Source organism: Pristis pectinata, chromosome 1 (genome assembly GCF_009764475.1).
Source record: "Pristis pectinata isolate sPriPec2 chromosome 1, sPriPec2.1.pri, whole genome shotgun sequence".
In the NCBI taxonomy this organism is placed as follows: domain Eukaryota; kingdom Metazoa; phylum Chordata; class Chondrichthyes; order Rhinopristiformes; family Pristidae; genus Pristis; species Pristis pectinata.
Genome location: NC_067405.1, coordinates 88607783 through 88620405, shown reverse-complemented (window position 1 = coordinate 88620405; position 12623 = coordinate 88607783). Strand labels below are relative to the sequence as shown.

Below are 12623 nucleotides of genomic sequence, written 5' to 3'. Positions count from 1 at the left end.
CCTCGGTTCAAGGACAACAAGAGATGGACAATAAATGCTGCCATTGCTAATGAGTGAACAAATAAAAAGAAAGGGGGTGGACTGACCAGCCCCCATTGGGGACACTGGGGAGGCATTGACCATAGCTGTGGTGACAAGCACATTGTTAGGCCTGTCAGTGCGGAGCAAGGAGCATGGTCGGAAAGAACCTTTGGGTTTGACCTACATGGAGCAGAGCCTGGATGGATCAGAGTGCAGGCCGGTCAAGGATAGTAGGTTTGGTAGTGACCTGAGAGGATGGAGTATCTGAGGGGGCAGAAATTATATGAGGCATGAAGACACAAGAGATCGAGGGAACATGAGACAGGGAAGGAGGAAATGGAGGTGATGAGCAAGGCTTGGGGTGGCAGCAAGAAAAGAATCACTTCTAGTTGCATTGTCCCAGTTATCTATCAAGGGTAGGACAGACACATGGGGAATAGAGTGGTAAAGATAGGATGGTGTCCAGAGTTCAGTTGGAGATCCTGAGGTTGGACAGGTAGGGTGGGTTCAGCTTGGAGCATTCAAGCTTGGAGAGAGGTGGGACGGGCAAGAATGTCTGGGAATGAGTGAAAGGGGAGAGCATCGATTGGTGGCATTCCATGGGGAGAAAGAACCTGGAAGAGTGCAGAATCAGTGACAGGGCAGGAAAACCCTGGCGAGGTAGGTCACCTGAAACCCCAGAGGTGATTGAGGACAGATGACAGTAATCCAGAAATCCCTACAGTGGTGAAGTAAATCTGAAATACCAGTTAGACAGGGTAACCTCAGTGGGTAAAAGCATCAGTGGTGGCTAGGTGTGGGTGGTGATGCTCAATAAATTACCTTAAAACACCAACATGAATGTTTGGAGAAGCCACATTTGAGCCAAGGTCCAGTGGGCGTTTCGGGTCGAGATGAAAGATCTTGACCCAAAATGTCGACTGTCCATTACCCTCCTTAGTTGCTGCCTGACTCGCTGAGCTCCTCCAGCGTCTTGTCTGTTGCTCCAGATTCCAGCATCTGCAGTCTCTCGTGTCTCCAAGATCAGGTAAGGACAGGTTGGCGGGACAGCGCTGCAGAGGTTTAACGAGCCTGCTGAAAGCCCCCGCGGCGGGTTACAGATGAAAGTTGTCAGCCAGGTAGGAGTGGTATTGGCAGAGGGAGGAGAAATTTAAAATGTAAGCTTGAACTGTAGGGGAAGTAACCATTTGAGTGGTAGTCACTCGGTAAGGTCAGGATGGAAGTCAAAACAAGCGGGGCCGCAAAGGAAGCTGTGTGTTTTTATTGGGTTACTAAATTCGCCTTGCTGCCCAGTAAAAACCGCAAGAGGAGACACTTCCTACGCAAGGAAATAAACAGAATCAATAAAGCGGTCCATGATGGTTTCCTGTTTGATTTCACTGGGGTGGGTCACACTTGTTACACCTGCAGTGGTCACATGACATCTGACTGTCTGGGGACTTGCTGGGGAGGGTAACATCCCCTTCTGTGCCGTCTGTGGGGCGCTGCTTCGTCGCCATCTGCGGGCGAGAGCTGGGAACGGCGCCGGTAAGACGGCCACTCCACAATCTGCATCATTCGTTTTCAGTTTAGCTCCACGCAGGATTGCACAGTGACGTTACTCTGCAGTTAGAACACAGTCTTTTCCAGTTGCCCCGTTCGAAATTGCTCCCACTGTTGCAACATTGATATTGTACCCAAGCCTTCTGCCTTTCTCCCTGAACGCCCACCTGGCTGCAACTTGGCATAAATCAGCAAAACCAAATCGATCCCTGAGATCTATTTAAGGGGTTGTTAAGGCATATTTTTCTTTCATTTTTCAAAACTCCACGGCAAGAAACAAACTACGGAGTTGGTCTCAAGGGGATAAATTTATTTTGCTTCAAAAATTGGATTTAAAAAAAACCTGGAAAATCTAAAGCAAGAGGAGGAACGTTTTAAGGAGTTGTGCCGGTCAAGTTTTTAACACAGAGAGTGGTAGGGGCCTGGAATATGCTCCCAGGGGATATGGTGGAAGCAGACACGAAAGTGGTGTTTAAGAGGCATGTAGATAGACACTTGAACATGAAGGGAACAGAGGGATATGGATCATGTGCAGGCAGATGGGATTTGTTTCATCTGGCATCATGGTCAGCACAGACATTGTGGTCCAAAGGGCCTGTTCCTGTGCTCTACTGTTCCATTATCTTGTTGCCTGTTGCGCTTGAAAATCTGGACACTGTGAAGATCCCTGATGACAGATGACGGAGACTTGTGGCGCCTGTTGTTGTGGGTGGAGATTAATTTGGGAGGATGATTTGAAGGACAGATGTAAAAGAAAAGGGAGATTGGCACATAAAGTAACACTCCAATAATTCACCATCTGAGTATTCAGAAATCCCAATGGTTCAGCATGTGGCTCACCAGGGGATGTTTGCCGTTCCCCCTTCCCACTCACCCATGTCCTGGTTTCCAAGCTCCCTTTAAACTTACCTGGTTCACTGAAAAATGTATTATATTACTGTGAAAAGTGGTGAATAGTCGTAAGGGTTATAGAGCACAGACTCAGGCCCTTTGGCCCACTGAATCTACAATGACCATCAATCCTACAATAATCCTATTTTCTCCCCACATTCCCATCAACACCCCCCCCCCCCCCCCAACGATTCTACCGCTCACCTACACACTACGGGCAGTTTTCAGCAGCCAATTAACCTGATTGGGTTGTGAGAGGAAACTAGAGCACCCGGAGGAAACCCATGCAGTCTCAGGGAGAACATGAGAACATGCGAACTTCACACAGACAGCACCGGAGGTCAGGATTAAACCTAGTCTCTGGACTTGTGAGGCGACAGCTCTATTAACTGCACCTGGGAGTTTGGGCTCGACTTCTGTGCACTGCCATTGTGCCTCCCTGGGATACTCTGGGCATCACTAAGTGCCATTGTGTAAGCAGATTACAGATGCAGTGTGCAAAAGTTGGGCAGGGGTTAGTTGAATGAGAAGGGAATAGAAATGGTGGAGGAGAAAGGACTGGCACAGGGATTAAGCCCAGGAACAGGCCTGAAGCCTAGAAACGAGAATGCATGATCATTCAAGGAGGTTGATGAGGAAGAAGCTATGATTATGTGTGGTAGATAAGTAACCGGAGGATTTGGGTATGAAGCGAAATAACTAAAGATCACATGAGATAAAAGATTGCAGTCATGATTTGTCATGAAGAGATGGCAAATTCAACAATGCCTTTGTAAAGGGAACAATTTACACTTTGAAAATAGAAGGAGGAGGGGGAATGAACAGGGCATTGAGATTAATGGGATAGCTCTTACAAAATGTTGAATTGAATGGTTCTTGTGAGGTATTTCTGATTCAACTATGAAATGCCAAGTAAGAATAGGTATTTTATTTATTATGTGTTTCTTTTGTTATATGTCATTTTTAATATTAACCTTCCAGGCAGCGAATATTCATGGTGTCACTCTAAATAACACTTCCAACCTCTAGGACCTGTCTGATTGGTTCAATGCCTTTGTTCTTTCATTGGTTGTTCTTCATACTTTGATTTACTATTTTCATAACTTCTTTGGTAGTTCTTGATTGGAAGCTTACTTACCTGCTTTTCCTCATATTCATCAATCTGGTTCCAGTTCTAATTTGTACCACTGTGTGACCATCCAATTTTATTGAAGGATTTTGCATATGAAGAAGATAGTGAAACATCTGCATATTAAAATCTGTAATCATTTGATCTAATTAACAAAGGTACTTATCAAACTGCATTGCCCCCCTGACCAACTGTGGTCAAGGAGGTGCTTGCTAACTTGTGACAATCAATCCATACTGATCAGGGTACGTACCAATAATCCCCATTAGTCAGAGTAATCCTTGTGATCAGCATCAACCACAGAGATGTTCAGTAAACCACGTGGATCAGTTGTCCTCACAAGTCCATATCTCTCACATTGGCAGTCACTAACTTGGTTTCTACAATGACTGTTTTTTATTCCAGAGGTTGTTACAGGAATGAAGTTCACCAATGACTGTAAACATCTAATCTCTGTGTCAGGAGACAGGTATGTGCTTTCTCTCTGCAGTGCAATACTTTTCATGAAGTACCATTCTTAATAGATTGCAGGTCCTGGCTCTTTTATCTTTTCTATCTGGCAAAGCAAAACATGGCAAATGCTAGAAATCTATAAGAAGGCACAGAAAATGCTGCAAACACTGACCTGGTCAGGCAACCCATGGATTAAGAAACTCTGTCTCTCTGTCTCCCTCTCTCACACATGCACATGCACACATATGCACGCTAGCACGCACACACGCGCACTCGCACACACACATGCGCTCGCACACACACATGCGCACACCCTCCCCCTTCTCTTCCCACCTCCTCTTCCCTCCCTCTCCTTTTCCCACCCTCTCCACTTCACCCTCTCTCTCCTCTCTTCCTTCCTCTTACTGAAGGAGAGAGAGGGAGTAAGAAAGAGAGAGGTTAAAATTCTGGGCTGGTGTTATCTGAAGATGTGTGCAGGATCTGACCGGTATGTCATTGTTTCCTGCAGTTGTATCTTCATCTGGCGGCTGAGCTCGGAACTGACAATTAACATGAGGCAGAGGCTGGCTGAAACCAAACAGAAGGAGAAAAAGCAAACCAAGACCCCCCCACGGAAACATTCCACCCCAAGCAGGTATGTGCAAGATCAGTGCACCAAGGTACAGAGAAATGGACTAAAGGTGGACTGAGTGGGAGGAGGTTACAGCTAATTTTTAACCCCTGATAGTTTTCACCAATTTATAACATGGACTCAAGCCAGAGTTTGGTCATATGGCAGCTTATCTACCTGCTTCCCCGAGTGTGATTCATTCATCCTGTGCCCATTTGGTACTAATTTATTGCTGCTTTATAAGCATCCATTTGTTGCCAGCGAGGACAGGAATGATGAGGTTAGGAAGTGACAGCAGAGTTTTTCATGAGTTGATGGGTGGCGCAGTGGTTAGTCCACTGCTTCACAGCTCCAGCAGCTTGAGTTCGATCTTGAGCTCTGGTGCTATCTGTGTGGAGTTTGTATGTTCTTCCAGTGACACATGGGTTTTCTCCAGGTGCTTCAGTTTCCTCCCACATCCCAAAGACCTGCTGGAGACACAAGAGACTGCAGATGCTGGAACCTGGAGCAATAAGCAATCTGCTGGAGGAATTTCACTAAGTTTCTCCAGCAGATTGTTTGTTGCTCCACAGATGTGCTGGCAAGTCACTGATCACTGTAGATTGCCCCTGGTGTCTGTTAATGGCAGGAGGAGTGGAACCAGGCGTTCTTTGTCTCAGGAAAAGTCTGGGCTTGGAAGGTCAGTATGGCGTCAAATAAGACAAGAGAGCTTCTGCACAGGTGACTCCTACCTGGGATAGCGACTGTGGAGTACAAAAATCGGCAGCAGTGGAGCAGGCACAAGGCACTTAATGGCCAATGCTTCTGTTTCTTACGCTCTTATACATAGAACATGGGGAAGATATGGATTGAACTGTGTGTCACACAAGGAGCTGATATTGAAGAACAATAATAATAATTTCCTTTTTCTGTCACTGTCTTTGAGCAATATTATCTTCCCCTCTTAACTTTGTCTCTCCCATCACCTCTCTCATTATCTCCCTTTCACCTCTTTTCTCCCCTCTCCCCTTTCTGTATAGACCTTTATCCTACTTTATGTCTGCCTTTCCATCTATTTTTTCTTTCTCTCTATCTCTCTCTCTCTGCTTGTGACAGTAAACCAATTTATTGCTGATCTACTTTCTGTTCCCACCTTTTTGTTCCCCTTCAGAAGAGAAACATTTGATGTGGCTGCTCAGACTGCCATGTCCTCTGATAGTGAGAAGGAAGCTGAAGAGGATGCAAATGAGGATGAAGAAGGTCATTGTGAAGGTTCAAGACACATTACACCAAAACGAGGCCTCACAGATGGAGGGAACGGTATGTCCATGCAGATTAGAAAGAGAAACATGAAAACACAACCAATGCACTTCAGCCCATCTGCCAGCTCCTTGTATTTGTTGTTAATCTTTCCTTGTAGATCAAGCTGTATATAATGATGGAGCTGTTAGTGGGATCTGTCAATCTGCAAATCACTTGGGTACTTGTGAGGTACATAACCCAAGAGGGTGACTACTCTCTCACGCCTCACCCAGGAAAGCATTCTTTGTACACAATTATGTTGCTATCTGGACTGCTGTATAATGCCGTGCAACATCAACATATTGATCCACCTCAGGATTTTCTAGACAACAGGAATTGAAAGTATTGTTGACAGGTAATTGTGGTCAAATATTCATCAAGCTTAGTATTGCAAGAGCAGGGACAGCAAGTATGAGGTGGTTAGTGCCCTAGTATTACAGAGTTGGAGCAATGAGTGTACAGCACTGTGCCATGGTTGTTTCTGATGTCCAACACTGCAGGATTAACCATGGCACAGTGTTGGTATAGTCATTGCACCAAATCTGTAATACTAGGGCACTGAACACCTGTTTGGTGATGCTGAACAATGGGTGTTAACACGGCACCATTGGTGGTACTGTGCAGTAGGTGTTAACACTGCACCATTGGTGGTGCTGTATAATGGGTGTTAACTTTGCACCATTGGTGGTGCTGTACAGTGGGTGTCCAACAATGCACCATTCATCTACTGTACAATGGATGTAACACAGCACCATTTATGGTGCTGTACCAAGAGTGTCAAGCACTGTGCCACTGATCGTGCTCTAGGGTGGGTGTTAACACTGAACCATTGGTGGTGATCTACAATGGTGTCCAACACTGCTGTAATGAAATCAGAGGGCAGTGGGAGTCGACAGTTTATTATTGGTGGGACTCATCAGTAGGAGTGCCAGTCCAGCAAAATGACCAGGCAATGTAAGTGTATTATCAGCCAAGAAAGCTAAGATCTCAGTTGGAATCTTCCACTGAAGTTGTGAACTTCGAGACTGCTTCAAGTAAACTAATGTAGGTTACTACACTTCACTGCACTGTTGAAGGAGTGCAGAGTGCTCATGTGGTGATAATACAACCATTGGAAGGTCTAATGTTACCTCTTCACATGCAGCCACTCAGAATATGCTTTGGGACAATGCTTGATGCCCCTCTTTGTTCATTCCAGATATCTCCACAGGCAGGCAATACACTGGGAGTGTGAAGAGTCTGTACCACTGGGACAATGGGAAGGTAAGATTAGATCTGGACTTAAAACAACCACAGATTCAGTTGAAGGAACAGTTGGATTCAGTACTTGCACGTTATATAAGTAGCTCTGAACCTGTGAACTGCGACATCTTTCACCCCCATCGGGTAGACATATTTGTTGCATGCTTCTCTAGGAATGTTTTACGTACGTCATCGGGAAGGATATTAACATGAGGAGTGGAACTTCTATGTTTTAGACATCCAGTATATGTTGAGCATCATGGAATCAAGAGTGACACATTGGTGCAGCTGGTAGAGGTGCTGCCTCCCAGCTCCAGCAACCCAGGATCAATCCTGACCTCAGGTGCTCTCTATGTGGAGTTTGCACGTTCTCCCTGTGACCGCATGTTTCCTGCGGGTGCTCTGGTTTCCTCCCACATCCCAAAGATGTGGGTTAATTGGCTGCTGTAAATTGCCCCTAGCGTGTAGGTGAGCGGTAATTTCTGGGGGAAGTTGATGAGAATGTGTAGAGAATAAAGTGGGATTAGTGTAAGTGGGTGCATGATGGTTTGTGCTAATCTATTGGGCAGAAGGGTCTGTTTTCCTGTTGTATGACTCTCTGAATCTAAGGGCCCCTAAAACTCACACAACCCCTTTCCCTAACCTCTTACCTAAGGACATTATGAAGGGTACGCTGTGGTGTTTATGAAAGCAAGAGAATGTCATCTGCTTAGTGGTGGGTGAAAGGCAAATTTGGTTTATCTGAATATTATTAATTTATTTTTGCATCCCAATGCAGAGAAACTTTCATCTCATTAGTATGGACTAGAGTGCCCAGGGAATGCAGGAATGTCACCTAATCCTAGTTTTTCTGTTGGGTTGTGTTAGTGACAGGCAGTGGGACTATTTCCTGCCATAAGTGGAGCATTATGGCCCAATTTATAACTGTATGTAGTGTAATTCATGCATATAACAAAGGTCTCTGATTATGAACTCAAAGGAATATTTTAGCCCTTAGTTCAGAGGCTTTTCCAAGCACTTCAGAAAACAAAATACTTGGTTAGGCTGCCTTATTTCAGATAATATGTACATACAGAGCACTTTGTCTTGGAATCTGTTAATTCAGTTGGTAAAATTGGCCTTTGTAGTAATATAAAAAGAAAGAAAATGCTTTTCTTCCCAAAACCTTGCATGATCCAGCTGACATTTTCTACCGACTATCCTGCAAACGCTGAGAATAAAACAATCTCTGGAGAAACAACATTAAAATACAGCTCGCTATTTTGTTAACCACCCATTGGCAGCGATTCTCTGCACCCAGTGACCACTGTTAAGCTTGTCACCGTAGAGAAGTCTCAGGGCAGGGGAGAGCCACACACCTAAACAAGTAGGAGGAAGCTGCAGCTTCAGTCACATCCAGCAGAAGGTGATGAGGGAGACCGTTGGATCCGGGTGGTCTGACAGCACCTGGAGCAGATGCTGCCAGTCCCCAGCAATGGCCGCAGTCACCGTGCTGGCAGAGCTCAGCCCTGAGCCCCACATCTCAGTGCTGAGCGGCCACATCACCCACCCAAGGCCCCCAAACCCAGCCCTCACAGGTAGCCTCTCCTCACCGAGTGTGGGCGGTTCATTGCAGGGGGAGAGCCAGCAGGGGGCTGGGGTTTGCACAACCCGTCGGTAACACATATATCTATACATAAAAGATGGGGTTTGCACTAGATTCCTTGCACAATGTCACTGTCAGTAACATATATCTCTATATATAAAGAATCCCTTTTAGTGCTGATTACATCAGCTCTCTTGTCCCTGAGAATGGATCCTGAGCGCTAGGCAGGGCACCAGTGTAATTGTTGTGGTGATAGTACTTAGGATGTTGGCCTCCATTTGTGATGCTAACCTTTGTCCCTCCCCACCGATACAGACGGAAGACCTGCCAAAGAGACTGGATTTGGTTAACGATCATGTCCCCCGGCCTCGGGGCCGCTGGTCCCACCGCGTCAACAACCTGGACCTGAGCGTGAAGTCGATGCTCGACCTGCGACACTTGGACTCCTTCTCCTACTCGCCATCAATGAACTCTGTCTCCCAGGTGGGAGCCCCGCCACCCAGGGGCAGTGTGTGTGGCCTCCCCACTGGAAATGAGCACAGGCTGCGGGTCAGCATTGAAACGCTGCTGAGTGATGTGAGTGTTTGGTCCACTGCGTCTGTTCTGACACTTTGAAAGAGTTTCCCATCAGTGTGTTTCCTTCACACTTTCAAACGTGCTTTCCAGATCAAAACTTCTCCCTGCCTCCTCCCAAAAAAAATCTCCTCATTAACTTCAACTTCTTAATTAATTTCCCACAACTAACTGGTGCTTCTTCTAATGGATGCAGCTTTAGATCATTTGCAAAAAACCTTTATGATTTTGATCATCTGTTTTAAATTTCCTCTTGATCTTCTCTGCTCTTACGTAGAACAATTCAGCCTCCACGTACCCGAAGTCTCCCATTGTAGTTGATCTCTTCCACAACATTTCCAAAGAGTGGAAAAGGTTCTAAAGTTTGGTGTGCAGAATATGCTAACTGGGGCCTAATTAATGACTTATAAAGACTAAGCCCAATTTTCTAGATAACGCTACTGATTACAAAGCCAAGGATCTTAAATGCCAATGGTGCACAACATGCAGCCCATAGACCCGATGTTTGTGTCCATCTGCCCACATTCGCTGCTCCCCGACAGCCTCGCCCTGAACGATTCCCCAAAGCTGCCTCCTGGACAGTGTCAAAGGCTTTCCTGCTGTGAATGACAGGCCCTGCCACCAAATACTTTGGGCACTTTCTTGGAAGCATCTGCAGCTTACAACCCAAGGGTAAGAACATTGAATTTTCCAATTTCAGGTAACTCACCCACCCCCCCCCCCCCCCCCCCCCCCCCCGTGCTTTCCTCCCACAGCCAGTGAACTGTCCATCTAGTTTTCTTCTCCTTTTGTCCATCCCCCCACCCCCCCCCTCCCCCCAATCTGGTTCCATCTGCCAATCATTCTCTCCCCATCTGGTTCCACCTATCACCTACCAGCCTTGGTCCTAACCCCCTATATACCTGCAATCTTTCCTGCTCTCCCTCAGTCCTGATGCAAGGTCTTGACTTGAAACATTGACATACACCTTTTGCCTCCACAGATACTGCATAAGCCACTGAGACTTTCCTGTGTTCCCAGATAAATGAGGCAAGAAGTCTGAAAAATAATCAAAACATGATAATAATGAGTCATAATTTTAAAAGGTTAAAAGTTATTAACTTTTCCAAAAATAAATTAACATGCTTAAAAATACTAGACAGCACAAAAATATTTAACTTTAAGTATATTTGTTTAAAAATTGAAGAGGTTCAACTGAATTATTTCAAAGAAAATGTAGATAACCTGATACCTATCTTCATCACAGCCATTCCTCATTGAAATGAATGGAGTTACAGAAGCTGCACCAGGTTCAGTGCCCAGGTTTCCTAGTTGCAGGAAGCTTGTGCTCCGTCACTGGATTCCACAATGTCAGAATCCAGCTGGAATGACAGCAGCCGGGGCTCGCAGGAAGTTCAGGACTTCCATGTTTGGGAAAGTGGCCTTGAGGAGTGTTTTGAATTTGGGACTCGCTGCGAGAGATGCTGTTTATAACAGTCTTCTCTGTTTATTCTGTACCTTCAAAGATCTGCAAACATACAGCCCCAGGTGCTTTTGTTGTAGAAATAATAAATTATTCTCCACCGCAAGTTCATATTGGTCATCCTATTTTCCTATGACAATTTATTTTCCACACCTGTCTGCTCAAAAGACCCAAGTTCAATCCTGACCTCGAGTGCTGTCAGAGCAGAGCTTACGTGTTCTCCCTGTGACTACATAGGTTTACTCCAAGTGTTCCAAGTGTTCCTCCCACATCTCAAAGGCTAATTGGTTCCTTCAAATTACCCCTAAGTGTAGAAAGAAGCAAAGGGGAGTTGATGGGACCGAATGAGAGAGAAAACTTGCAAGTGTACAGGGAAATGAGAGGGAATGGAACTGATGGGATTGTTCTGCTGGAAACCAGCATGGACTTGATGGGCTGAATGCTCTCCTTCTATGGCATGGTAATATCATTTGTCTGCCTATTTTACCGGCTGGCAATACCCCTTTGTACTTTTACAATATTTCTGATTTTTGTATCAACTGTGAAGATATCTGTGTAAGTTTGTGGATTTTTACTGGAGGGCTAACAACTCTGCTCCTCCCATGGTCACTGGCTCCTTTGCAGGGGACAGGAGTTAGCAGGTGTTATCATTTGTCCAAGGAGACCATGTTTGTCTTAGCCAAAGAATGGGGGATGGGTGGCACAGCCCAATGTGGGTGTGCTGACTTTCCTCTTGAACCCACCTCCAGGAAGTGCCTGTGAATGTATTCCTTGTGTAAAGGTGCTGTGTGTTTTCCGGCCTCCTACACCTATTGGAAAGAAGACACATTCATCACTAGCTAAGATTTTTTGACCAGGAGTCAAACAACATGTCCTTCGCCATCTTACTTTAATAACGAAAGATTTCAATTAAAAAAAAATCTTTCTTTGTGCTTCTTGGGTTTGTTTAGCGCAGTCTTTAATTCCTAGGCGCCTCCTTGAGGGCACACAGTCCTAGCCTGTTGTGTTTATTTCTCTGACAGATAGAGGAGCAGGAGTCGACGCACGCACAGAACTCTTCCTTTGTTAGGCCCAGCAGCATCACACTGCCGTTGCATGAGGATGGTGTTTTCAGCCAGGATCTGGAGACACCAGAGGTTGAAGAGTGTGTCATATACCCAGTACACACGGAGAGTGTTGGCGAGACTGAGAGGTGAGTGCTAGTGCTTGTTCAAGATCGATGTCCATGCACAGACCAGGGGTGTAGAAGGTGGGGGAATCAGGACCATATTAAGGAACCTCGGTTTGTAGATGCAAGGAAGTAATTGGTCATTATCTGTGATGTCTTTGTGTGGGGATTGGTCCGTGTTTTAAAGCTAATGTGTCGGAATTATCCTTGCTAGTGAAGTTGGTGGGCACTTCTAACAGATGGTCATGCAGCACAGAAATAGGCCCTTGGGCCCACTGAGTCCGCCACCGTCAACCACCCATCTACACTACTCCTACACTAATCCCATTTTACTCTCTCCACAGTTACCTCGTCTACATCTCTTCCCATCCTGTCACTTGCAAGGATGCTATTTGATGTCCTCTTTTATCAGAAAACAGGGTCGCCCCCCCCCACTGCTGTTGATGCAGCCCTCACCCACATCTCCTCTATTTCCCACACGTCTGCCCTCACGTCATCCTTCCCCCCACCCCAGACATAACAGGAATAGAGTTCCCCTTGTCCTCAGCTACCACCCCATGAGCCTCTTCATCCAACGCATCAACTTCTGCCATCTCCAACAGGATCCTACCACCAGGCACATCTTCAGAATCAGATTTATTATCACTGACTTATATGACGTGAAAT

At 45.8% G+C, this 12623-nt stretch overlaps 1 protein-coding gene across 2 annotated transcripts in view; it reads left to right on the top strand.

The window, feature by feature from the left end:
- Positions 1-12623, top strand: part of mapkbp1 (mitogen-activated protein kinase binding protein 1) — a 156432-nt gene that overhangs the window by 124828 nt on the left and 18981 nt on the right. For both annotated transcript variants that reach the window (XM_052012062.1, XM_052012053.1), the window contains 6 exons: positions 3989-4052; positions 4545-4670; positions 5797-5945; positions 7126-7190; positions 9070-9330; positions 11812-11981. In XM_052012062.1, the coding sequence (XP_051868022.1) occupies positions 3989-4052; positions 4545-4670; positions 5797-5945; positions 7126-7190; positions 9070-9330; positions 11812-11981 (835 nt within the window). The remainder of the gene's footprint in view (positions 1-3988; positions 4053-4544; positions 4671-5796; positions 5946-7125; positions 7191-9069; positions 9331-11811; positions 11982-12623) is intronic.